General features: G+C 49.9%; 3 protein-coding genes across 14 annotated transcripts; 1 reads left to right on the plus strand and 2 right to left on the minus strand.

Moving 5' to 3' along the window:
• Positions 1–6,818: 6,818 nt before the first annotated feature.
• Positions 6,819–9,413, minus strand: CBLN3 (cerebellin 3 precursor). Its single transcript, XM_033108322.1, has 3 exons — positions 8,918–9,413; positions 8,491–8,610; positions 6,819–8,164 (listed from the first exon to the last, which is right to left on the minus strand). Exons 1-3 carry the CDS (start codon positions 9,215–9,217, stop codon positions 7,967–7,969), a joined length of 618 nt encoding a protein of 205 aa, XP_032964213.1. The 5' UTR covers positions 9,218–9,413; the 3' UTR covers positions 6,819–7,966.
• Positions 9,414–9,837: 424 nt separating this feature from the next.
• On the plus strand, positions 9,838–19,555 carry KHNYN (KH and NYN domain containing). 12 transcript variants are annotated; one of them, XR_004423213.1, is made up of 11 exons: positions 10,055–10,280; positions 10,742–10,784; positions 10,875–11,095; positions 11,891–13,002; positions 13,140–13,270; positions 13,358–13,454; positions 16,066–16,173; positions 16,380–16,481; positions 17,031–17,987; positions 18,252–18,358; positions 19,226–19,555. XR_004423213.1 is itself a non-coding variant. In XM_033108314.1 (9 exons), the coding sequence occupies exons 2-9, from the start codon at positions 10,742–10,744 to the stop codon at positions 17,281–17,283; spliced, it is 2,067 nt and encodes a 688-aa protein (XP_032964205.1). In that variant the 5' UTR covers positions 10,055–10,280; the 3' UTR covers positions 17,284–19,555. The 12 variants fall into 12 exon arrangements, 6 of the variants coding, with proteins under 6 accessions (XP_032964211.1, XP_032964205.1, XP_032964208.1 ...); XR_004423214.1 differs by having other exon boundaries at positions 19,362–19,555; XR_004423210.1 differs by having other exon boundaries at positions 17,031–18,358.
• A 150-nt stretch (positions 19,556–19,705) lies between these two features.
• On the minus strand, positions 19,706–22,673 carry SDR39U1 (short chain dehydrogenase/reductase family 39U member 1). Its single transcript, XM_033108321.1, has 6 exons — positions 22,648–22,673; positions 22,259–22,365; positions 22,091–22,173; positions 21,598–21,719; positions 20,735–20,878; positions 19,706–20,459 (listed from the first exon to the last, which is right to left on the minus strand). The coding sequence occupies exons 1-6, from the start codon at positions 22,661–22,663 to the stop codon at positions 20,047–20,049; spliced, it is 885 nt and encodes a 294-aa protein (XP_032964212.1). The 5' UTR covers positions 22,664–22,673; the 3' UTR covers positions 19,706–20,046.
• Between the last annotated feature and the right edge of the window lie 663 nt (positions 22,674–23,336).

Below are 23,336 nucleotides of genomic sequence, written 5' to 3' on the forward strand. Positions count from 1 at the left end.
TAAAGATTGTCCAAGAATCCTTGGGGCATGAACAACATTTTACTTGTTTCCTAACTCATATGGTAACAGTAACTTACACATATTGAGTACTTACTTGCTCTGTGCCAGGTGCTGTTCTCAGTGTTTTCCAACCCTATTGGGGCAGACACAATTATTCTCTCCATTTTATAGATGAAGAAAATGAGGTACAGAGAAGTGAAGTGACTCACTCAAGGTCATGTGCACCTATTAAGTGAGAGGTTCCTGTGCCCACCGCCTTAACCACTACGCTCACTGCCTCTCAGGCAAGTATGTTAACTTTGTTCCCACTGTTACTTCCCCCCGCCCTTAATCTACGGCCTCTCCGTCTTTTATTAGTATATAGTGTCAGTTAAGATTTCTCCATTTTAGTTTGGCCCACATTAAGATGATTCATAAACTAAAACAGGTCCTGATTGACCTCGGTTGAGTCCATGAATGATACCCCTTGGCCCTGGTAAGTTTTGACTCAAATGCCATACCCTCTTTTCCCAAGAAGTGCCATTTTCCCTCAGCTAATAAATGGTACTATTTTATAGTTTCCCACATTCCTGTAGATGGTGAAAACTGAAGCGGGGAGATCTTCTGCAGCTGAATTGCAAAGGACCTCAAAACCATGTTAAGAAATACGGATTTCATTCTGAGACCCTCTTCCCTCTGGGGTTCCCCTAAAGAGCTGTAGGCAGTGAAGTTCATTTAGATGATCATGGCAACCCCAATTCAGATAATAGACTACGGGAGGCAAAAGTGGAGGCCACGGGGCCAGCTGAGGAAGCTTTCGTAGAACTCCATCTGAGAGATTGATACCGGTAGTTCGAGCCAGGGTGGGTGGAAAACAATGGATGGGACCTGTGGATGTGAATAATTGGAATAAATGGGGGTTACGGGAGAGGGAAGAATTGAGGCTAGAGCTGGTGTTTGGTTGGGGCAACAGGAAGGCTCCAGATGCAGCCACAGAGAATAAGGGAGGGAGATTAAATTTAGGGAGGAAAGAGGACACTTTTAGCAGGTTGACTTTAGGGTGGGAAATCCAATGTATGAGTCTGAGATTTAGGAGGGAGATTCTGGATAGAAATAAATAAAATGAGGAAGTTGTCAGCCCATGGATGGAAAGCGTGTTTCGAGAGTGTGCCAGACAGAAGGAATCCTGGGGAAGGACCTTGAGGAAAACCAATATTTAAGAAATGGGCAGAGGTAGAAGAGCCTGAAAAAGAAACTGGGGCATGGGCAGAGAGGTGGAGGGAAAGCCCACAGAGTACACAGTCAGGGATGTCGGATCAGAGAGTGCTTCTAGAAGGAGGTATGGCCAACGGGGACAAATGTGAGGGAGTGCCTAAGTAACAGAAGGACTAGGAAGTGTCTGTTGACTCGAGTGACATGGAAGTTGTGAGTGATCAGCTGAGCGCAATGTATGTGGAGCACTGCTGGCCATAGTTACTTAAAAGGTGAGCAACTGATGATCATAGATATTTGGCTCAAAAGAGGAGAAAGATGCCCATTAGCTGAAGGGGAATATTGAGCTGAAGATGTATATATCTACAACCATTTCCACACCCATTTTTTCTCTTTTAGGTTTAAGAGACTAGAGTCTATTTAACTGCTGAAGGGAAGGAGTAAGTAGAGAGTGAGAAAAATACAGAGGAGAGAGGAAAGGAAAAGAAAAGGTTATGTTTGGAATAGACGGGATCCATGACTGGAGGCTGAAGATCGCTGCCCTGACAAGAGAAGGGACGCGTTTTCTACTGAGCCAGATTGGAAGAAGCCAAGATGAGGAGGACGGTGAGTTTCTACCTGTGGTGGTGGGAAGGGTTCCTGCCTGGTGTTTCTGCTTTTTCAGTGAAGTGGAAGGTAAGGCATCTGTTGCTGACCGTGGGGGCAGAGTTGGTAAAAGGTTTAAGGAGAGAAATGAAAGCTTCAGTTGGATTGTGGGGGAGGATGAGGAAAGAAGCTGACAAAGGAAGCCACAGAAGAATTGCTTGGAGGGTTGAGGCCAGGGGTGGCTAGAGACCATGGATTTAGATTTCCAGTGAATCCTTCACTGTGAAGCTGGGGATTTTCCCTGTAGTAATCAGCTGCCAGGGCGTGGGTGTAAGGAAGGCAGGACAGTTGGATTCTATTTTTAGGATCCTTAAAGTTGGAGGAGTTTTTGTACCTGGAGAGGAACACTAGCCACCATCTGTGCTTTATTTATTGTTTAATCTACTTACTTCATAAAAAAAATCCTATTTAAGCAAAAACTGTCTCAGTTTTTAAACACTATTTATATAACCAACAAATCAAAGTCTACACATTTTACAAATCACATTATTTTAAACACATTGATTGCAAACTTAAAGCCTCCTCCTTATTTCGATAGAATCATCAGTATATGTCAACTTCTCTAAAAGCATCAAACATTTTGGTGAAGCACACATGTCTTACAAGGGTTATAAAATTTACCATAGTATCACTTAAACCCACTATAAAAATTGGTTTGTATATCTGAACAACGGATACCCTCAGTTCAGACCAAGTTTTGAATTTGGATATCCGAAAGAACATTGTTTCAGTGTAGACCAAGTTTTGGATTATCAATTAGTGAAGTGTTTGTTGGGACCTGGGAACTGGTTTACCTTTTAAGATGATTAAAACTTGAGCCAGTGTTTATCTTGTATATCGTGGGACATTTTCAAGCCCACACCTTTCCCGTGAATTTAGTGTATTTTAACTGGATGCCTTTTCTTTAAATGATGTGATCTTTAAGTTTAATAAGTATGATACATAGATGCCCCAGAGATGTCCATACCAAATCCCTGGAACCTCTGAATATGTTATATTCCATGGCAAAAGGGACTTTTTAATATGTAATTAAGGTAATGGGCTTTGAAATAGATTATCCTGGATTATTTGGGTGGGCCCAATTTAATCACATGAACTCTTAAAATCTGAGAATTTTTTCCTCTGACGTCAGAGACATGTGGCAGAAGGGTAGGTCAGAGAGACTCAAAGTGTGAGAAAGACTTGGCCTGATATTGTTGGCTCAGAGATGGATGGGACCAGGGACCTCAGTCCCACAACCATGTCAGGGAAGAAAAATTATCCTTTACCAGAATTGTTCTTCTGGCTGGACTAATAATCACATTAACATGAGACAGATTAGCAGGAGAAAAACAAGTCGAAATTTAATTACATATGTACCTCTTGTTACAATGGGAGAGACTCAGGAACACTAAGTAACTCGTCAAAATGGTGGAAGCCATCACCTTCAATGCCACCTTCAGTTAAAGACAAAGATGTTGGTGGAGAGTCAGTTATGGGAGGTGAATAGGAAAAGCACAGTGAACAAGGGGAAGGTTATCATGCAGGTTTCAGTCCAGGGTCTTCTCCATTGACAGTGAAGGCAGGCCTGGTACAGTGAGGGAAACACCCTTACAGATTTCTCTTAACAAATGTAAATGTCCTTTACGGAGGGTAACTTTCACCCGGTTTTCAGAGCTTCTCCCAGGTGTGCTGTTTCTTGAAATTAATCAGCCTAAAATAATCAATATCCCAAAAAGGCATATTTTGGGGTGGCAAACTCTGCTTCCCTTCAACCATAAGGAAATGAATTCTGAATGAGCTTGGAAGTGGATTCTCCCACTTCAGTAAGGAAGGTAGTCCTGCCTACACCTTGCTTTTGACCTTTTGCAACTCTGAGCAGAGAATCTACGTGTGCCCTGCTGGACTTCTGACCTACAGAAACTGAGATAACACATGGGTGTTGTGTTAAGTCACTACTAAGCTTTATGCAATTTGTTACATGGTAATAGAAAACAAGTACAACAACTGTATTAACATTATTTACAAATTCATCTAGCTCGTTTGCGTTTTAAAAAACTTCTAGTTGTTTTTCCCAGTGTCAAACGTCCTCTTCTTCCTTATTACAATACTCCTGACTTTTAGCTGGGCCTGGCTGCCTGGAATAAAAACTCTATTTCCTACTGTTTCTCTCTGGCCTGGTGTGGCCATGCGTGACTAAATTCCAGCCAGTGAGATGCAGTCAGAAATGTTAGGTGTGCCTTTCAGAAAGACTCTTTAAAGGAAAGTGGTGTGCCCTTTCTTCCTTACTCCTTCTTTCCTGGGGGCTGTAAGGCGATATAGTGGTTAAGCTCAAGGAGCCATCTTGTCAGGAGGTGATACTCGTATAGTGCAGATGGTAGAGCAGCAAGAAGGGAAACCGGGCTGTGATGATCTCAAAATTGCTGCAATATTGTGATTTATAAGAAATATATATTTGGTCATTCAGCAATATATATTTGGTCATTCAGAGGACCATTTCTCATATATATTTGGTCTTCTTCCACACAATTCTTGGTTCATAGCTCCTGAAAACCTTAGAGTTTCCTAAGTGTTAAGAATGAAAAAGGTACCTTTTGTTATTTAGGGAGGTGATTTTTGGAAAGCACGTCAGGATGGGGGCTGGTTACCAATGGAGCCAACCATATGATTAGAAGGTTGGAACTTTCATTCCCACTGCCCCCCTCCTCCATTTCTGGGAAGGGGAGTGGGACTACTGAAGGTTGACTCAATTGCCTATGGCCAGTGATTGAATTAATCACGCCTATGAAATGAAGCCTTCGTAAAAATTCAAAAGGACAGGGTTTAGAAAGCTTCCAGGTTGGTGAACACTTGCAAGAGTGGATCCTAAAGAGAGCATGGAAGCTCCAAGCCCTTTCCCCATGACGGCTATATGTATTTCTTCCATCTGGCTGTTCCTGAATCATATCCTTTTGTAATAAACCAGTGGTCTAGTAACATGTTTCTCTGAGTTCTGTGAGACTCTCTAGCAAATTAATTGAACCCAAGGGGGGGTCACTGGTGACAAGAGAAAAAATTCTGAGATGTTCTAAATGAACACTACAGCAACCAGAGAGTGAGAGAAAGAGACAGAACACTTAGCCTGTTGATAGTAGTGGACCAGCTATGACCAAAGACTGCTCACATTCCTGTGTATTTGTTGGAATTTAGGATTAATTTCCAGCTGACTATTTCTGTGATTATTCAAAAGAGAGAATAGCTGGGTGCTGTGGAACCCCACGAGTCTCCGTTTCTTATTTGTACATGAGCCTTATGGACTCTGCTGTGCCCATATCAGCACTAGCCCTGCTTCACCTTCACCCAGCACCTTTATCTATAGCGAATGCAAATCCTTACAGAATGACTTACACCTATCTGCCCCTTCCTTGATATATACACATACTTGCAAAACTGCTGGACATTGGACATGTTATCTTTTCTACGTAGCCATAATGCTGATGGTTTAGATTCCATGCCCCAAGACATGTCTTCTTTTTTTGCTAGCAATGGCCTAATAAACCCTTTCTTTCGAAAACACTGTCAGTCATGTAAGTTAAAATATTTTTGTTTAACACTGGAATCTAGCCAGTTGATCAGAAGCACAACCTGGATTTTAGACTGGTGTCTAGATTGAGTTGCCAAGGAGGGGGTCATTGGGCCCTCCAGTCTATGAATGGCTGGTCAGAGCGCAATTAACAGCCTGTGCTTCTGGCTGGGGTCTAAAGTAAGGGGTGGAGTTTGGGGGCAGTCTTGTGGGACTGACCCCTTAACCTGTGGAATCTGATGCAGTATCCAGGTAGATAATGTCTGAATTGTGTTGAATTAAGTGGAATTCACTGGTCTCCGAGAATTGCTTGGTGTTGTATGGGAAGCGACCTTTCCTTCCCCCCACACATTGGAATTGGGTCTAGGAACCCAAAAGAACTGCCATCCATCTCTGGACCCTTTATCTGCAGATTCTTCTGTGTGAGACAGAAATAATCTATCTTGCTTAAGGCATTATTATTTTGGGTTATACTGCCTTTCCTATAATCTCATTACAATTAGTAGAATAATATAGAGGCTCCCTTTCCCTAGAGAGGAAGGATGAAGTTTGAGCAGTGAGCAGTTATCTTCAGGACATTTGACTAATTCATCATCTTGTAACACACTGTTGGATTTTCTTTCTTCTTAGTTGTAATATATGACCAGATGGTGCCAATCAGTCTCTTTCATTCTTGGTACAGTTCCAACCTTTTCTGGAATTACTCACAGCTTTCCATATCCACCCCTCCCTACTTACTCATATACAGATAAAGAAAAGTAAATGTACCTTATGAAAAGTTAAAATACCTACTATATTTACACTCTTCTACTCATCAAAATTAGCTAAAAATATCCTATTATATTTAATCTTCTTCACTCAGTAGGTTAATTATCTTTTTGCACAGTTTATAGTGACTTTTTTCCTTTTGGAGTATCATTAGTCATAATTTTTACAAATTCACCTTGTTCCAATTAACTATATTATTTTCCTTTTGATTACCAAATTGTCACAGAATGTCAGGTGGAAATATTTTAAAATTGGTTCCTTTGCCTTTTCAGCTCCACCCTATACATTTGAAAAAGTACCCTTGCTTTTTGTCATCAATATGTTCCAGGCCTAGAGTTATTTAAGATATGGAGCGATTTTCCAAGGAACCGTGAGTCCTTTTAAAGTGAATAATATTTGAGGCAAAGATCCAGGTGCTAAGAATGTATATTAGATTTTTTCCTAATGTTGTTTCTATGCTACATTTTAGCGAGAAAGTTATTTCTTTTTGAAAACCACAAATTCACATTGGTATTTCCTATTTAATTCAAACATTAGTAAATCCTTTTTTATTTGACTCTAACATAGTTTTACATTTATTTTCTCTACAACATACCAGCTTATATCCTGTAACCTGATTCGAATTGTAATGGCATCTTTTATCTTTAGTGATCCTAGAGTGTCTCATCACCCATCATTCTCTAGTTACTTTATTGATAGAGTCATCCATGCTAGGCCAATGGGACAGCAAGGTAAGAGAGTTTATAAAACTGGCAGGAGAGTGGGTGAAGGGATGGATCATGGAATCCAAGGTAATAGGAAGTTTAAGAAGGAGGATAACATAGGACAGATCAGAAGAAAGAAGAGAGGTTATGGGATAGTCTGGAACAGGTACAGTGAAGATTAACTGAGAGAGTTGGGAGGAAGGACGTGGTGGTCAGGATGTGAAGTGATTGAAGTTCAGACTACAAAGGTGGAGTTTCGGGAGTTGGCTATGGTCATTGATATGTGCCATGCCTGGAGATCTACACTTGCCCACACATGACCTTTTACCCTCATCTGCAGCTGCCCGAGGGAGCACTGTACACACTCACTGTCAGCCAGAGCAAACACATACACAACCCATGTCTCGGCGGGGGGGACGTGAGGGCCAGAGTCCATTTGGGAACTGGTACAGATGAACACCCAGGTTCACTGCCTGCTGGCTGCCCCAGTGTACATAAAAAATGTGTACCTTGTTCAGGCTAGGCACATGTTTCTTCCTGCCCTACCAGCCCTAGGCTTTGGGCTGCTCTGCGGCCCTCCCCACACTTCTGTTGGTGGCTGAGCCTCCATATGGTGCTGGCTCAGTTCCTGACTATGCTGGCAGAGCTCCGTGATGCTGGCACTCCTCACAGGAAGGAGCCTGCTGGGTATGCCGAGGCTGGTCCATCTGGGCCTCTGTGGGGGCCTGTTAGGCTCACCTGTGCCACATGCCCCCAAGTAGCTCTGAGCAAGAAGCTGGGGGAGGGGTGGGGCCAGGGGAGCAGAGTCTGCAAAGTAGCTCAGGCCTTTCTATCTGCCAAACCTTGCTCTGATCCTAGGACTGTAGACACAAAGAGATGCCGTGGCAGGCTATGAGGGCGTATGTGTGTGTGTGTGTGTGTGTGTGTGTGTGTATGTAAGAGGTCCCAAGACACCATAGCTCTACTCATCACCTTGGGTGTTTGGCACAGGGTCCCATGCAAGGAGGTGGAATACAGGCAGCCAGAGGGAGCCTCTCTCCTGTCCCAAAGATGCTTCTTCTGGGGCAGGAGAGGGAAGAGGACCGAGGTCAGGGGCTAGATTCTTGTCCTGGAGCCCTCAGAGTGGGAAGATGAGGAAGCCAGAGAAGCTTGAATATTTCCAGCCACCCAGCAGGTTCCCCCGACGTAGGCGCAGGGATACCCGGTCCCCAGGGTCCAGGGGCAGTAGTACAGAGCTGGTGGCTGCCTCCCGGGTCACATCAGGGTCGTTGGCAAAGGCTGAGATGACAGGCCATGTGTTCAGCATCAGGCTCACCTGGGGAGGGAGCCCAGTTAGCATTTCTCCCCAACCCTTGTCCTAGAACCCCATTTTTCTGAGGGCTTCCCCTCTTTGCCCCAGCCCCAGAGGAATACTCTGGAACCTGGGGCTCAGTGCTCTCTCCTGGGAGGGCTGAGGGGTGGTCAGTGTTGGACTCTGCAGGTCCTCCACTCTCTGCTATGTAAGCCCTTTCCGCCCTTGCTCCTGGTCCCCCAGGACACAGGTCAATGGAGGGTCTGTCCAGGAGTCTGCTGGGCTCTGGTTATTCCTCACCCCTCCCAAGCCAGGACAGGGTCAAGGACAGGGCCCAGCACTCAGGTCACCTGGACAGTTTGGCGGTTGTACACCTTCACCACGTGGAACCGGAAGCTGTAGACACCCCGGACAGGGGCTACGAAGGAGCCTGAGGCCCGATCAAAGCCACCGCCCTCATTCACCAAGACCTAGGGGAAGGAGACACTGCTGAGTGGGCTAGGGTCACCTGGGGCTCAGGAAAACCACTGGGTTGAGGGACAGGGCGGTGAGTAACGAAAAGAAGGGATGGCAAGTAGCTGCCAAAAGGAGGAATGCATGATTCAAAAAAACCCACAAAATTGGTGAGAAAGGGCAAGGAGGGGTATGGGTAGGAGTGAAGGGGAAGAAGATGGGCAGTGGGGTTGCGGGGCAACTGGCCACAGCAGGAGGCTGTTTCCTTAACAGCAGAGTGGGCTTGGACAGTTGATTCTAGGTCTGGGCAGGGTAAGGGGTTACCTGGTCAAAGTAGATGGCCCCACTGGTGCCATTGATGATCTCCCCTGCTGGCTCGTGGTGGTGGCTTCTTATTGCAGCAAATGCCACTCTTCCAGGGGGCGCTTCTCCCAGAGCAGCTCCTCCAGGGCCCCCTGCAGCAGCTCTGCCGGGCTCACAGACCACCAGGCACTCGCCCTCTAGGAGGACAGGCTCTGCCCCCTCCTGGGCCCATCCAGTCCCCAGGGCCAGAAGCATCAGGGCCAAGGGCAGCCCAGGGGTGGGTGTGAGACCTTGTAGCCAATGTTGCGTTGCTACCAGCATGGCTGAGTGGCTCTGTGACCAGCAAGACTTCCTGTCTTCTGCCTCCTTTTCTGCTCCTTTCACTTTCCACTCTCCCCCAGACTCTCAACACCCCTCACTCTGCTCCTCAGCCTTCTCTCTGGGTCTGTCACCTGGTCTCAGAATCTCCCTCTCCATACCTCTCTGTGCCCCACAACTCTGTCATGCCTCTCCTGCTGTCACTGCTGTTCCCTCCTCCTTGGCAGGGCACAAAATGACAGCAGTTGGGCTCTGGGAGGGAAAGGAGGGATGAAGCAGTCAGACAGGAGGGCTGCAGCCAGAACCCCAGGGCAGCTTCTCCAGAGAGCATTGAAGGCTGGAACTGGAACCACAGAGAACGTGGATGTGTGTGTGTGAGAGTGTGCGGATGTGCAAGAGACAGCTCCGACAGCCCCTTCCTCCACCTCATTCCTCCCCTCTTCAAAATCCCTCACAGGTCCACAGCACTCAGTGGCATCTTTTCCATCGCTAGAAAGGAGTGCCCTTGTATTTTCCCCCACAACTGTTTTGGTGGAAAGTGCTTGGGCCAACGGTGTCACTGTCTTGTGACGCTGGGCCAGTCTCTTTCCCTCTTTGGGCTTCCATAACTTCATCCGAAGGGACTGCATTAGTCCCTTTAAGGCTGTCTTCACCTCCGACTCTCAGAGTGATTCCTCTTTCCTGAGAATTGCGGAGAACCAGCGGGAACCCAGAGGAACCGGGAGAAGACGTAGGGGACCCAGAGAACTGAGGGCGAGTGGGCGGGGCCGACGCCCGGAGCTCGGAGGAGCCCGGAGGGGCGGGGCGGGGGTGGGCGCGCGCGGGGCCCCGGTGCAGGCCCAGTCCCGGGAGGGGCCCGGCTGACTCCGCCCCGGGCCAGGAAGTGACTCAAAAAACAGTTCGAGATGTGGAGAAGAGAGGTCCCCGTTGGGTGAGAAATCCGGGAAGGCCCGCCCAGATTCGAGCCCCCCGCCTTTCTCCCCTGGGCCGGGGGCGCGGGCGAAGCTGGGGCCGGCGGGCACCTAGAGGCACCGGCAGGAGAGGCCACAACGGGCGGCCGAGGCGGGTATGCGCGCCCGGGCCGCGGGAGCCGAAGGCCGCAGTGCTGAGCGCCGCCGGGGGCGGGGCTCGGTTCGACCCCTAGGCCCTGGGTGGGGCGCTTGGCGCGACCGTGGGGACGGCAGCAGAGGGAGGGGGAGGGGTGAGAGCGGCTAGAACCTTGGAAATGGCAGGCGAGGGATCCCAGAGGACAGCCCAGTTCAAACCCTGGTGAGGATCCATCTTTAAGAGCCCGTCTTGGACCCGGTGATTGCAGAATCCCCCGAGAAGAGGGATCTTTCGTCATCCTTCCACTTCTAATGGCCCCAGAGCGAGCTGGAGCCCCCCACCCCGCTTCCTGCTCAGGGCTGTAGTCATCCTTTTCCAAAGGCCAGACGCCCATCCCAGAGAGAGTCTTGTTTATCTACGACTTCCTCTTCAGGGAAGGCCTGTGTCCCTTTAATCTGACATTCTCTTCCTACCCCGAAGATGGCCCCAAATCTCCTGGGGTGTTTACCAGATCGGCAACTAGGTGAGACCTGTTGATAGCTGGTGTTGGCCTGGAGACCAAGGTTTGGGTTGAGGGGTCGGCGAGGCTCTGAGCTGCCTTTCCTAATTCCAGGGCTGGGTGGCCAAGCAGCCATGCCTACCTGGGGGGCTGGCTCCGCGTCCCCTGACCGTTTTGCCGTGTCTGCGGAGGCCGAGGACAAGGTGCAGCGGCAGCAACCCCACGTGGAGCGCATCTTCCGCGTAGGGATGAGCGTCCTCCCGAAGGACTGCCCGGAGAACCCTCACATCTGGCTGCAGCTGGAGGGCCCCAAGGAGAATGCCAGCAGAGCCAAGGTGAAAGCCCCTCCCTGACCCTTCCGGGAACAATGCCTCCTCCACTCAGAGGCTGGGGAGAGGAGGGCCTGGGGAGGATCTCCACTCCTTGCTTGTCTTACTGGCAACCTCAGTCAGTAGTCCTGAGCTTTGAGAGACTTTCCAACTTTGTATTTGGAGTTTTGGTTTTATTTCTGCTGTGATGACCCAGCTTCTGCCAGGACTTGAACAGACAAGTGATTCAATTCAAATCAGTTTGTGCTCTTTGGGAAAGCAGAGACAATCCGGCTGGGCAAGAAGGCCCCACCAAGGAATTCGTTGTAGGGTGGGAGGCCAGGCCTGGGTTCCAGTATAGCCCTACCACCTACCAGCCCTGTGACCTGAGTCTCAATTTTCTTACCTATAAAATGTGAATAATAGTGTCTACCTCATTAGGCTTATGAGGTAAAGCATGAATGAGATAAAGCATGAGTTCAGTAAAAGTTAGCAATGGTGATCATTATGATGGAAATATATAACACACATACACATGTAAATATTTAGAGAGACAGTCTTGTAACCAATTAATTATAATTGTATCTTAAAGTGAGTCGAGTTCTACATGGAAATACTAGCCACAGGCTGTCAGCTGGAAAGAGAAAAAAGTGAGATTCTTGATCCCTTTTTAACCCCCACCTTTGTCAGGATCTGTGGGGCTCCATTGCTCTGCCCAGGCATCCTGGAGCTCAGGGGAGAGCAATGAGCCTGCAGGGGCTACTGGGCCACTTAAGATTCCAGCAGTCTCTTTTTTTCCTACCTTCCCCTCTTTCCCTCCAGGAGTACCTGAAGGGTCTCTGTAGCCCGGAGCTACAGGATGAAATCCACTACCCACCCAAACTACACTGCATCTTTTTGGGGGCCCAGGGCTTCTTCCTTGATTGCCTGGTCTGGAGCACGTCAGCCCACCTGGTACCTAGGGAACCCGGCTCGCTCATGGTCAGTGGCCTGACCGAGGCATTCGTCATGGCTCAGAGCCGAGTGGAGGAGCTGGTGAAGCAGCTGACCTGGGACTTTCGGCCAGGGCCATCCCCTGGAGCCTCTCAGTGTGCTGGAGTGCTGAGAGACTTCTGTGCCCTGTTGCAGCCCCGGGAGGATGCCCACAGAGAAGCCCTGCTGCAGCTGCCCCTGGCTATCCAGGAGGAACTGCTGAGCCTCGTGCAGGAGGCATCCAGGGGGCAGGGGCCCCAAGCACTTCCCTCTTGGGAGGGGGGGAGCCCAGGTCTGCTGGGTGCTCAGTACCAGGGAGTTGGAGCTCCCCTGAGTGAAGGCAGGGAGTCCCTGGACACTGGACCTATGGGGTGGCAAGAGTCAAGGGCAGAGAGATATGCTGTGGAGAAGGAGGGAGGGAAGCAGGGTGGTCCCAGGGAGATGGATTTGGGGTGGAAGGAGCTGCCTGGGGAAGAGGCCTGGGAAAGAGAAGTGGCCTTTAGGTCACAGTCAGGGGGAGGAGAGGCAAGGCAGGCAGGCCTCCTGAAGGGGAAAACCTTGGGAAAGGAGGGAGTGCCTCAGGAAAGTGGACGATTCTGTGTCCAGGGTGAGTCTTCTGGTGCCCAGGGCCCCTGTCAGAGGGCAGCACAGCCCCGGGGAGCCTCTCTCCTCCAGCGGCTCCATAATGGGGAGGCCTCACCTCCTAGAGTGCCTAGCCCCCCACCTGCACCTGAACCCCCGTGGCACTGTGGAGACCGAGGAGACAGGGCAGACAAGCAGCAGGTTGTGGCTCGAGGTCGGGGGTCTCCGTGGAAACGAGGCACCCGGGGGGGCAACTTGGTGACTGGCACTCAGCGTTTCCAGGAGGCCCTGCAGGATCCTTTCACCCTGTGCCTTGCCAATGTACCTGGCCAGCCAGATCTCCGCCATATTGTCATTGATGGCAGCAACGTAGCCATGGTGTGAGTACCCAGTGGGGAAGGGGGAGACGGGCAGTTTTATTCACGTTGGGGCCATGTGCTGAGGGGCGAGCACTGCATCTAGGCTGCCAGGCTCTCCTGCTCTGGGGCCCCAGCGTGCCGACCCCTTCCCACTGCAGGCACGGCCTCCAGCATTACTTCTCCAGCCGGGGCATCGCCATTGCTGTGCAGTACTTCTGGGACCGTGGCCACCGGGACATAACCGTCTTTGTGCCTCAGTGGCGCTTCAGTAAGGATGCCAAGGTCAGAGGTGAGTTTGTGCCCGGTCTTTTGTGTCCTGGGCTAGGCCCTGCTTCCACCGTGAGGATAACTGCATTGTGCCCCTCTGTTTCTCTAGAGGGTCACTTCCTGCAGAAGCTCTACTCCCTCAGCCTGCTCTCCCTCACTCCTTCCAGAGTCATGGATGGCAAGAGGATCTCCTCCTATGATGACAGGTACTTATTTCTCTCCTGGTCCCAGGCTTGATATTCAAGGAGCCCAGTGGGAGATTGAGGGAGAGACAGAAACTCATGACCCTTTGCACTGTCTGTCAGCCTGGGTAGCCGGGCAAAGGGCCAGTTATTCTCTGTGTGCCCATGACTGGTTAGGTAAACCTGCTCCACAGGTGAGATAAGATGGCTGGTGCACAAATGTGTTTGCCCATTCATCATTCATCTTTTATTTATCAAACTAAATGATGCTTTGTATGTATATAGTACCTTACTGTCTAGAAAATACTGGTTTAATGGAAAGGTGGGAAAGCTGATGACATGACTAGCTGACAAATGCCTTCTTACCACCCAGATTTCCAAACACGTAGAGAAATGTTCCAACATCTTGGGAAAACCAGAGTAAATGTTCAAAATAAATCAAATGAAGAAACACAATCCATGCATAGTAACATAAATCAACATATAAATAAAACAAATAAATAAAACATGGTATAATAGAGAGATCACTGGATTTAGAATTTGAAGATCTGAATTGGAGCTCCAAGTTGCATTACTCATTGACTCTGACGATGGACCAGTCTCTTAGTGAATTAACCTCTTGTCTCAGGACCCTCTACCATTTATTCATGTTCCTTGTGAATATGAAAAGACGGTAAGGTATGTGCTTGCCTCATTCAAGGTGCTAGGCAAGAGTACGGTGATATTCCTTAACTATTCATGGACCCAATCAAGTGTGGCAGAGGGTCTTATCTCTATGGTACAGAAATGGACCAGAGGGTAGGAGTGGTTAATTCTCTTGGCAAAGGCTACCAAGTGACGAAAATGAGAACTTAAAGCTGCGAGATAGTTTAAATGAAAAAACACAGGGCACATCCCCTCAGGGTACACACACGGTGTGAGAAATGGGCAGATTTTAAAAGCTAAGCAATTAAAAAGTTTTACAACTACAAGTTCTTTATTCTCTAGGATTTTCAGTTTTAAATAAAAAACTAGTTTCCAAACCATACCGATGATACATTTTGTCTTTTCAAATAGTTAACTTTTTCTCCCTAACAAGCAAATGGTATTCTGCAAAAAGGTAGTTCACTTTCTCCCGATGCTATTGTTTTATGTCTGGATTTCACAGATCATCCAAGATATGGAACATTCTTTCCACACCAGCATTGACACAGCACTGAAACGGAAGACCGAGTCAGTAGTAATGAGTTTTGAAGGCACATGTCTGAGTAGTTGTATAGGTGTTGGTAGGAAGACAGCACAATACGAGTTTGGAATTATGCCTAGTTACAGTGACAAATACGCGGTGCACAGCGTAGGCCTGCTGAATGAATGCTGCTGAACCACGTATGATGTGTCACGATAATGGTCACATGTGCTTAACCTGATAATACCTTTTCTATATCAGAGGATATCATATGCAATTGTATGTCATCTCCTTAATTTGTTTCCCAGACAGAAACTGAACCAGACATCTGTCACACCCAGTCCTGATTACTAGTCCCCTCTGTACCACACTGCCTTTCACACACTGACTGCCCACTTAGTGCTCGGTGGGTGGCCTGCAGAAGGAGGCGGGAATGCTGGGAATTTGACTTGAAAGAGCCAAAAGAAACTATAAATCAAAAACTACAGGAACTTGGAGGAAAGGGAGCCCCCTTCCGGCTGGGATTTTGTGGGGAGGGAGGGATTTGTGAGTTTTGTTGAGACAGGGACATGGGATGGGCTGGATCTTATGGTTTCTAAACCTGTTAAAAAAGATCCCCACATACCTCTTTATGAGTCCTACCCCAGTTTTAATGGAATCAGGATGACTCAAGTTGGGCCTAGGCATCTCTTTTTTCAATCTCCTCTGGTGATTCTGTTCATTAGTGAGATTTGGGAAGCACCTTCCAGATGGAGGGAATAATTTGAGAAACATGGAAGAGAGCACAGGGCACGTTTGGGGAACAAGATGTAATCTGATCATGGATTTTGGCACTAGTTGAGAGTAGCTTTGGGAATAGTAGGAGGAAGAAGGCCATAACGGTGGCTGGAGCTGGGTTCTAGAGAGGCTTAACTGCCAGGCCTGGGCATGTGGACTTTATTCAAGTAGATAAAGGGCAAGAATGGAAGAGTTGTGTAGGGGAAGGGCATGTTCTCTTGGGGGAGGGTGGTAAATGGCCGGAGGTGGGGGCCCTCTTTATCAGGAGGCTTTGCAGTCTCTCATTTGCAATGTCCAAATAGCTAAGGTGGTAATGGTGGGAATGGAAAGGAAGGAGGCAGAGTGGAAAACTTTCCAGAGGAAATACATGATGGATTTGTGACTGATTGTTGGAGTAGGGTGGAAGAAGACAGAGCCAGGGCCAGATCTTACTGTCTTACCAACCATGCCTGAAGTGTTAAGTGGAGGATTGTGGTGAGTGGTGGGAATGCTCTTTGGATTCCCCGTTGGATTTGTCTGTTTCCTCTCTAACCCATGGCACCTGTATCCAGTCAGTCCCCTGCTGGCTGGGTCAAGGTGGGAGGTGGAGGGGGAGCAGATCTCCATCACCAGAAGTGGGTCGTGGGAATCGATAGCACTTTTTGGGGTTGGGGCTTTGGAGAATCCTGGATGTTGCTTTGGTTTTTGAGACAGGTTCATGGTGAAGTTGGCTGAAGAGACTGACGGGATCATAGTCTCCAATGACCAGTTCCGGGACCTGGCAGAGGAGTCCGAGAAGTGGATGGCAATTATCAGAGAGCGGTGAGGGGGCTTCCCCTGAGAAAAGGGCTTGGACTCAGACCTTCCTCTAAAACCAGTTATGTCCTGCCACCGGGTGAGGATTCTGCGAAGGGGCTTGGTGTTGGTTGGAAGGATGGTAGCTGACAGCTTCTGGTGGAGTTGGTCTCAGCTGTCTGGGAGGTGTGCAGGGGCCCCTTTGTGACCATACATTCTCTGTCCCTGTCCAGCCTGCTGCCCTTCACCTTTGTGGGAAACCTCTTCATGGTCCCTGATGACCCGTTGGGGCGAAATGGCCCCATGCTGGATGAGTTCCTGAAGAAGCCAGTCAGGTAATGCCTCAGAGTTTCCTAGGTAGCCCCCAGCCCTGGCCCCCTCTGCACACGGGCCTTGTAGACCTGGAGACTTGGGGGGAAGTGTGACCTCAATCTGGGCTACCTTAATTCTGTAATGGTTTAGATTGCCTTGTGCTTGACCTTTAACTCTTTCACTGGGAATCCTGACACAGACCCTCCAAGGCTGGGAGGGAGGAAGCTTCTGCTTCCTGTTTCCCCTTATCAGTGAGTTTGCTGGAATTATTTGGAACATGGTTGTTTTTACTTATAGCCACTGTATTTAGCACGCCCTCTGCTGGACAATGAAGTGATTAGTTTATTAGACTAGAATAGATCATAATTGTGGCAGGGTTCATCTTCCTGGTTCCAGGAACTGTCTGTCTCCCTTTTGGAAGTGGGTTGACACTGCCCCTCAGTGGTCAGCTTGGGGAACTTCAGAGCCAGGAACAGGGTGGTTAAGGGCAGTGGAGCGCTGGGAGGCCCACAGAGCTCTAACTTCTCCCCAGGATGCACATCGGCTCTTCTGTTCTCTCTGCTTCTTCCTAGGGCACAAGGGTCTTCTAAGGCTCAGCATCCTTCCAGGGGCTTCGCAGAACCCGGCAATCAGCAGCAGGGGAGAGAAGAGGAGGAAAAAGGCAGTGGTGGCATTCGGAAGACCCGGGAGACGGAGCGGCTCCGGCGCCAGCTACTGGAGGTGTTTTGGGGCCAGGATCACAAGGTGGACTTCATCTTGCAGCGGGAGCCTTACTGCCGGGACATCAACCAGCTTTCGGAGGCCCTGCTCAGTCTCAACTTTTGAGCGTCACCTGCCTGAGTGGCTGCCGCCCCGTCAGCTCCAGCCTCACCCAGCTCAGCCCCTTCGAGGGTCCCTGTGCTGCTCAGACCCTGACCGAGACCCACTTTAAGTTAGTGCACTGGGTTAGGGAAGCGCTGAGGAAGAGCATTTGAGTGTGGGGAATGCTCCTGCCTAGTGCACTTTGGGGACAGGTCCTTCAAGTGACTTGATCTCCCCTTGAGTCAGGACCTCAGCCAGCTCTCAAGAGGTTCTCCTCAGCCTTCACTTCTCAGCCTTGCCATAGCACAGGGTTTCTGTAGGGAGTGAGGGCTGCTGAAGAGGGTAGGTCCTGGAGATTGGGACTGCTGGCTTCTTGAAGCTGAGCTGGGGGTGGAGGCTAGGGTGGGCGGGAGGGGAATGAAGAACGATGGCAAGGAAGCTGAGCCTTTCCTCTCCCTGGCTGCTGCTCTGGATGGTGCCCAGGCTTGGCTGGGCTCCTGGGAACCTTGGAGGGAATGCTGGGCCCTGGAAAGGCTAGGGGTCTGGGTCACAGGGGGACAGCAGGGAGCTGGTGGGGAAGGCAGAAGGAAACTTGGCTTCTGGTCTCAGCAGTGCCTGTCTGTGACCTTGATGGAGCTGCGTGGCCTTTACTTCTGCCTATAAGTCAGACGTAAAAATACTGTTGGGAAGAGACGTGAGAACATGGAGGAGGGCTCCTTGGAGGAAAGGTACTTGGACCAAGTCTCAGGTGTGTTTGTGGCTGTACAGGCTTCTGAACCAAAACCTTGCTCAGAGAACTGAGGGTCCTCTATCCCCAGGGCTTGTGCCCTCAATTTTAACACTGCACCCTCATTCTGATGTGCCCTATAATGGCTGCATCCCTTTTGGGCAACCCCCAAATCCACATTTACAAAACAGTAAGGGGTAATTGTTTGCATTACCAAAATACTCTCAGGGTTCCTCAAAATGGCAGCTCTCCTGTTGTATTCAAGTTTACAGATTAACGAATGTGTCCGAAAGGCCCTGGTTCCATGCACTTGCTGAGGTGTTGCCCGTTCACCAAGCCAATGAAGCCATGTTCTGCAGTGACAATGTTAATGTGAGCAGACCCTAGCATTTTCTCTACAGTACACGTATGTTGCATAAAGCGAGGCCCACTTTTACTTTGTGTGTGTATGTATGCGGATGGGGTTAGAGATTGTATCTAGACAAACCACTTATCTGGAAAATGGAAATGGAAGAATCAAACCAACTGCTGTCCCACCAGGACATTCCACCCTGACTCCTGCAGGTCATTGTCCTTTATCTGCCTGAAGTCCTCCCGTGCCTGGGAACTGTCTACCTCCAAGGTGGTGCATTCCGTCTCTGGACGTTGTTAGTAGTCCTTCCTTTAGTGTAGCCCCTAACTTGCACTTCTGCCATATGCTGGTCACTCCGCCAGGAATAATATAGGGCCAGTCAACCCAGAGTCCAAGACCAGATAAAGAAGGGGGACAGGTGGCACAGGGTTCTGTGCTGTCTGGGCCTGCAGAAGTCCCTGTAACGGTCCTTTTCAGGCTCTGGCTGTGCTCCCTGAGCAGCACGGTGTGTCTGTGTGTACTGCCACTCCAGCTCCTCATTCCGGCAACGGGGGGAGCTGAGTGCTGATGGAGAGGGGCCCTTCCCAGTGTCTTCACGCCCTCCTCCCTGTTGGTGATGTATCTCACTAGACCCTAGTGACTTGGGCTGGGGGCAGGTGTGCTCAAGAGAGGCTAGTCAGGGAGGTGACAGTGACTCAAAGTCCCCTCAGAAGAAAACAGAATGGTTAATATGCCTGATTTAGGGGCTAGGGAAACTGCTGGTCAAGTTGTGGCAGATACCAGGGTAGATAAAAGAAGAGGGTCTTAGATGAACACTTGGGACTTTTTTTTCCTAATAGGGTTGAGTTTGTAGTTTTTGATATGTTCCTTGCCCCTTTCACTTTCAGTGATGGTGGGTGTGCAGTAGGCCAGAGGTATCTTCTGTCTCTGTGCTGGGGACCTTGGTTGACTGAAGTGGCCTCAATCAGATCAGAGGCAAGTCCTAAGCTTCTTCCAGACTGGAATGTTGGCTTTGTCCTACAGCGTGATGAACTGGGACCAGCGTGTGACTGCTGTATTAACTCACTGCCATCCCGTGATTGACTGAAGGCTGTCCTCGACTTGGGCCTCATCTCTGCTGGCATCCGAATGGCACTGTGAACAAGTGTGCAGGCTGGCCACAGAACACACTGGGAACCGATCATGCCTCATCTTCTAGTCTTGACCTTTATCATAACCTCATGCCCCAAATGTGTTACCAGCTCTTTTGGAAATGGAAGGATCAAGAAGGAAGATGTTACCCATTATAGCTTTCAAAACCCCACATAGGGGAAAGAGTCAGCTAGGGTGTCATAACTGGAAATAAATTCCAAGAGATGAGCCAAAACTAGAGAGAGAATTTATCTTTATTGCCTAAACTGTAGAGCATTCACTAGACAGCAAAAAGGAGAAATGGGGAAGGAATGGGACCTGTAGGGAAACCAAACTTGGAAATTCTTTTACAAGGAGTTGAAGAGGACTTGAAAAGGACTTGCTGAGACGGCATCCTTGAAACTGGACAGTCTCTCAGTTAAATAGGTGGACCAACAGAACAACAAGAAAGAAAGGACGGAGAGGAAGAACCAGATGCTTTCAGGTCTTAAGTAGAGGAGAACCTGAGCCTATTCAGTCGCTAACCGGAAGTCTCTGTTGAGGGACAGGCCGTGGGCCCTGCCATGATCCTCCCCACTTAGGCTATGATTTCCTGCAAGGCGGCCCCCAGCTCTGGAAAAGAATACTGATAGCCAGTGGCCAGTGTCCGCCGTGGGACCACTTTCTGGCCCTCCAGCAGCATGATGGCACGTTCTCGCCCAAAGATAGCTTGCACAGCGGTGCTGGGGAGAGCGATGAAGGCTGGACGGCCCAGGGCTGTGCCCAAGGCCTGAGCAAACTCTGCATTTGTAGTGGTGGAGGCTGGAGCCACTCCGTTCAGGACCCCCTGCACGTGGCTTGCTTCAAGGGCATGGGCCAGGATTCCTGCCAGGTCCCTGATGTGAATCCAGGGGAAGAACTGGTGGCCTGAGCCGATGGGGCCCCCCAGGCCCAGGCGGAAAGGCAATAGCATGTGACCAATGGCACCGCCCCCACGGCCGAGCACAACCCCTAGAGCAGGCAAGAAGGTGGTACAGGGAGGCCCCTCAGTCTCCAGGCAGCACCACTCTTCCTCCCCATTTCCCATTTCTTGCTCTTTCCCCATGCTGGCTTAGCTCTAGCACATGAGGGGTATGGTTCTCCTCAGGACTGCCAATCCTCCCATCTGCAGGTTGGCCAGAAGTGGTGGTCTCCTCACTCTAAGCTCAGCTCCCTTTATCACCCCACTCACCCAGCTCAGAGAAAATGTTCCAATCCTGCTTGATACACAGGTCCCTGGTTCTCACCAGAGCGCACCACCACCTGGCGTGTAGAATCTCCAGGAAGCCTGGCTGCAGCTTCCCATTTGGTTACGAGGTTGGAGAAAAAGTCAAAATCTCCTCCTGGGCTGTCCTCGTCATACTCAGCAGTTAGGCTGGGCTGGTAGTAAGCTGTGGGTGGAACAGCACTTGTTTGCCCTCGTTGTCCTAGGTCCTGCCCAGTCCTTTGTAGTCAAGGCTCCCTCTCGGCCTAATCCTCCTTGGCTCTTGGGATCTCCTTATAGGAAGACAGCTGCAGATATTTTCCTCTTGAGCTTCTCCATGAGCTGACCTGTTACTGCCCTGGAGTAACTCTTATCTTTACCTGCAGGGCTAAGCTGAGAGGCTGCTACAGTATAGTGGTTAAGAATAAAAGTGTGGGCTGACTGAGTTTTAATCTCAGCATTACCATAACCTCTCTGTGCAGAATTTTTGCATCTTTAAAATGGGAATAATAGTACCTACCTCATAGAATTCTCGTGAGATTAAATGCTGTAATGTGTAAAACACTCAGTGGCTGGTGTATGTGCCAAAATTGTTTGCAATTATTTAGTCCCAAAGGTGAAATATAAGAATCAGAAATTCTGTTCCTAAAGAATTGTCTTGTGAGAAGCAAAGGAGTTGGGATTGGGGATTTTTCCTGGCACTGGGAGCAGTGCCACTCCCCTCTCTTTCTCTGAGGGTCCCTGTTTCTCAGTGAAAGTACGTAAAGGTCAGGAGAAACATGCATGGATCAAGGGCCTAAGAAGACCAGCACTCTGTACATGTATAGCTAGAAGGGCTCCAGGTATTCCCTCACTGTGTACTCCCTTCCCCTGGCTAATGTAAGGGATTGGTGATTTGGGGCATACCTACACCTGTAACTAAAACCCAGGCCTGGGGGGGTTGTGCCGCCTTGGTGATGGCTCTAGCCAGTATGTGGGTGGTCTCCAAGCGGCTGCTGAGAACCTCTTTTTGGAAGACTTCAGTCCACCTGCCGGAGAACGGGAATAAGTCATTAAATATATACATGCACATATCCCTTCTCTTTCCCTGGGGCCTGTCCCCATCCATTTCTAGTAAAACCCTGCATTGTGGCTTAGAGAAACGGGCCATCTCTCCTGGAGAGGGAAAAAGCATATCGCTTTTTGGGCGTCCTGAGTTATGAGTGAGGACGAAAGTCAACTGGCGGTGTGGGTCGAAGGGAGGGTGGGCATGGAAGAGGAGGGAGGGATAAGTAATGCGGGATATAGGTTTAGTTCTCCATCTGGCAGCTCCATTCTTCACATCTCAGGGGGTCTCACCAGAGCCGTTTCCTCTCCTGCCTCTGCGCTGAAGGATATCAGTTTTAGGGCCCGGACTGACCTTCGGAGAGGGTTGAGGATGTTCTCTCCCGCCAGGTTGACAGCGGCATCGCAGCGGGGCAGCCCCGACGTAGTGAGCTCATCCTGTCAGAGAAAGCACACAGTGCCCGCCCCGCCCTGCGTGGCCAAACCAGGCCTCCCCCCGCCAGCTTCCAGAGCATTGACATACCCACGTAATCCGATCTGGCCCGGGCTTTCGGGAGACCAGTGTCACTTCGTGGCCTCTGGCTTTCAGAAGTTGGGTTAGGGCTGTCCCAATGAAGCCCGTCCCGCCACCTGATCGGAAAATACGAGGTGTTTATCCTCCCGGGGGGGCGCCTTCCGTCCCCGCATGTGGCCCCTCTTCTGACCCCAAACTTCTCTCTCGCTCCCTCCCCGCGATGCACAGGTGACACAGGTCACAGGGACTAGGGAGATTCGGCTCCTCGGGCTAGGAGGCCAGGGCCAGGCAGTCTGTGCACGAGACAGTGCCCTCCTTCGGAGGCCACCCAGCCCTCAATCTCTGGCTCAATCTTTCCATAAACCCGCCCCCCACTCTCCCTTTCTGCCCTCCCTCACCCACAAGCACCCGCATAGCTACCACGACCTAAGGCGCCTGCGCGAGATTTAGAGCCCCCCCCCCCCCCACGCGAGTGCGACCATTCTGTTCAGGCGTCTTTCGGGAAGCGCGCTCCAATTGGTGGACAGGATTGAGACCGGGCGTGGCTCCGCCCGGCGCCCCGGAAGAATTCATAGCGACAGCTGTGTGTGTCTGTACACGTATTTCATCACGAGGCGTGGCCGGGACTGCGGGGGGCGGGTGGTGGAGGTGAGGGGAGTCGCGGGAGTGGGGGAGTGGGAGGTGGGGGAGAAGTCGGAGGGGGTTTCCGGGGAGAGGTTGGGGAGTCGGGAGTTGGGGTAGGGGTGGTGGACTAGATCCAGGGGGCGTGAAGCAGGGGAGGCGGCGGCGGAGGGAAGGTTTTCGTGTAGAAAAACACCCCTTGACCTAAAACCCGTAGCTGCTCAAACCACCGAATTCTGGAGATCTATTCAGCGTGGTGGGTCAGTAATCCATGAGTCCGTCCACAGGTACTATGGATTTCTTTAGACCCGGCCATTTATTTTATGTTTTCTTCTCTCTGTTGCGGTCCCTTCCTATCGTCATTTAAACATTCTAAAGGTTTCCTCGTCTTAACCCTTCTCCAGCCGTCTTCTTCCTCTGCTAATGTCCTCTCTCTCTCTTCTTCATGGTCAAACTTCTCAAAAGA

The sequence above is a fragment of the Rhinolophus ferrumequinum genome, chromosome 6 (genome assembly GCF_004115265.2).
Source record: "Rhinolophus ferrumequinum isolate MPI-CBG mRhiFer1 chromosome 6, mRhiFer1_v1.p, whole genome shotgun sequence".
NCBI lineage: Eukaryota > Metazoa > Chordata > Mammalia > Chiroptera > Rhinolophidae > Rhinolophus > Rhinolophus ferrumequinum.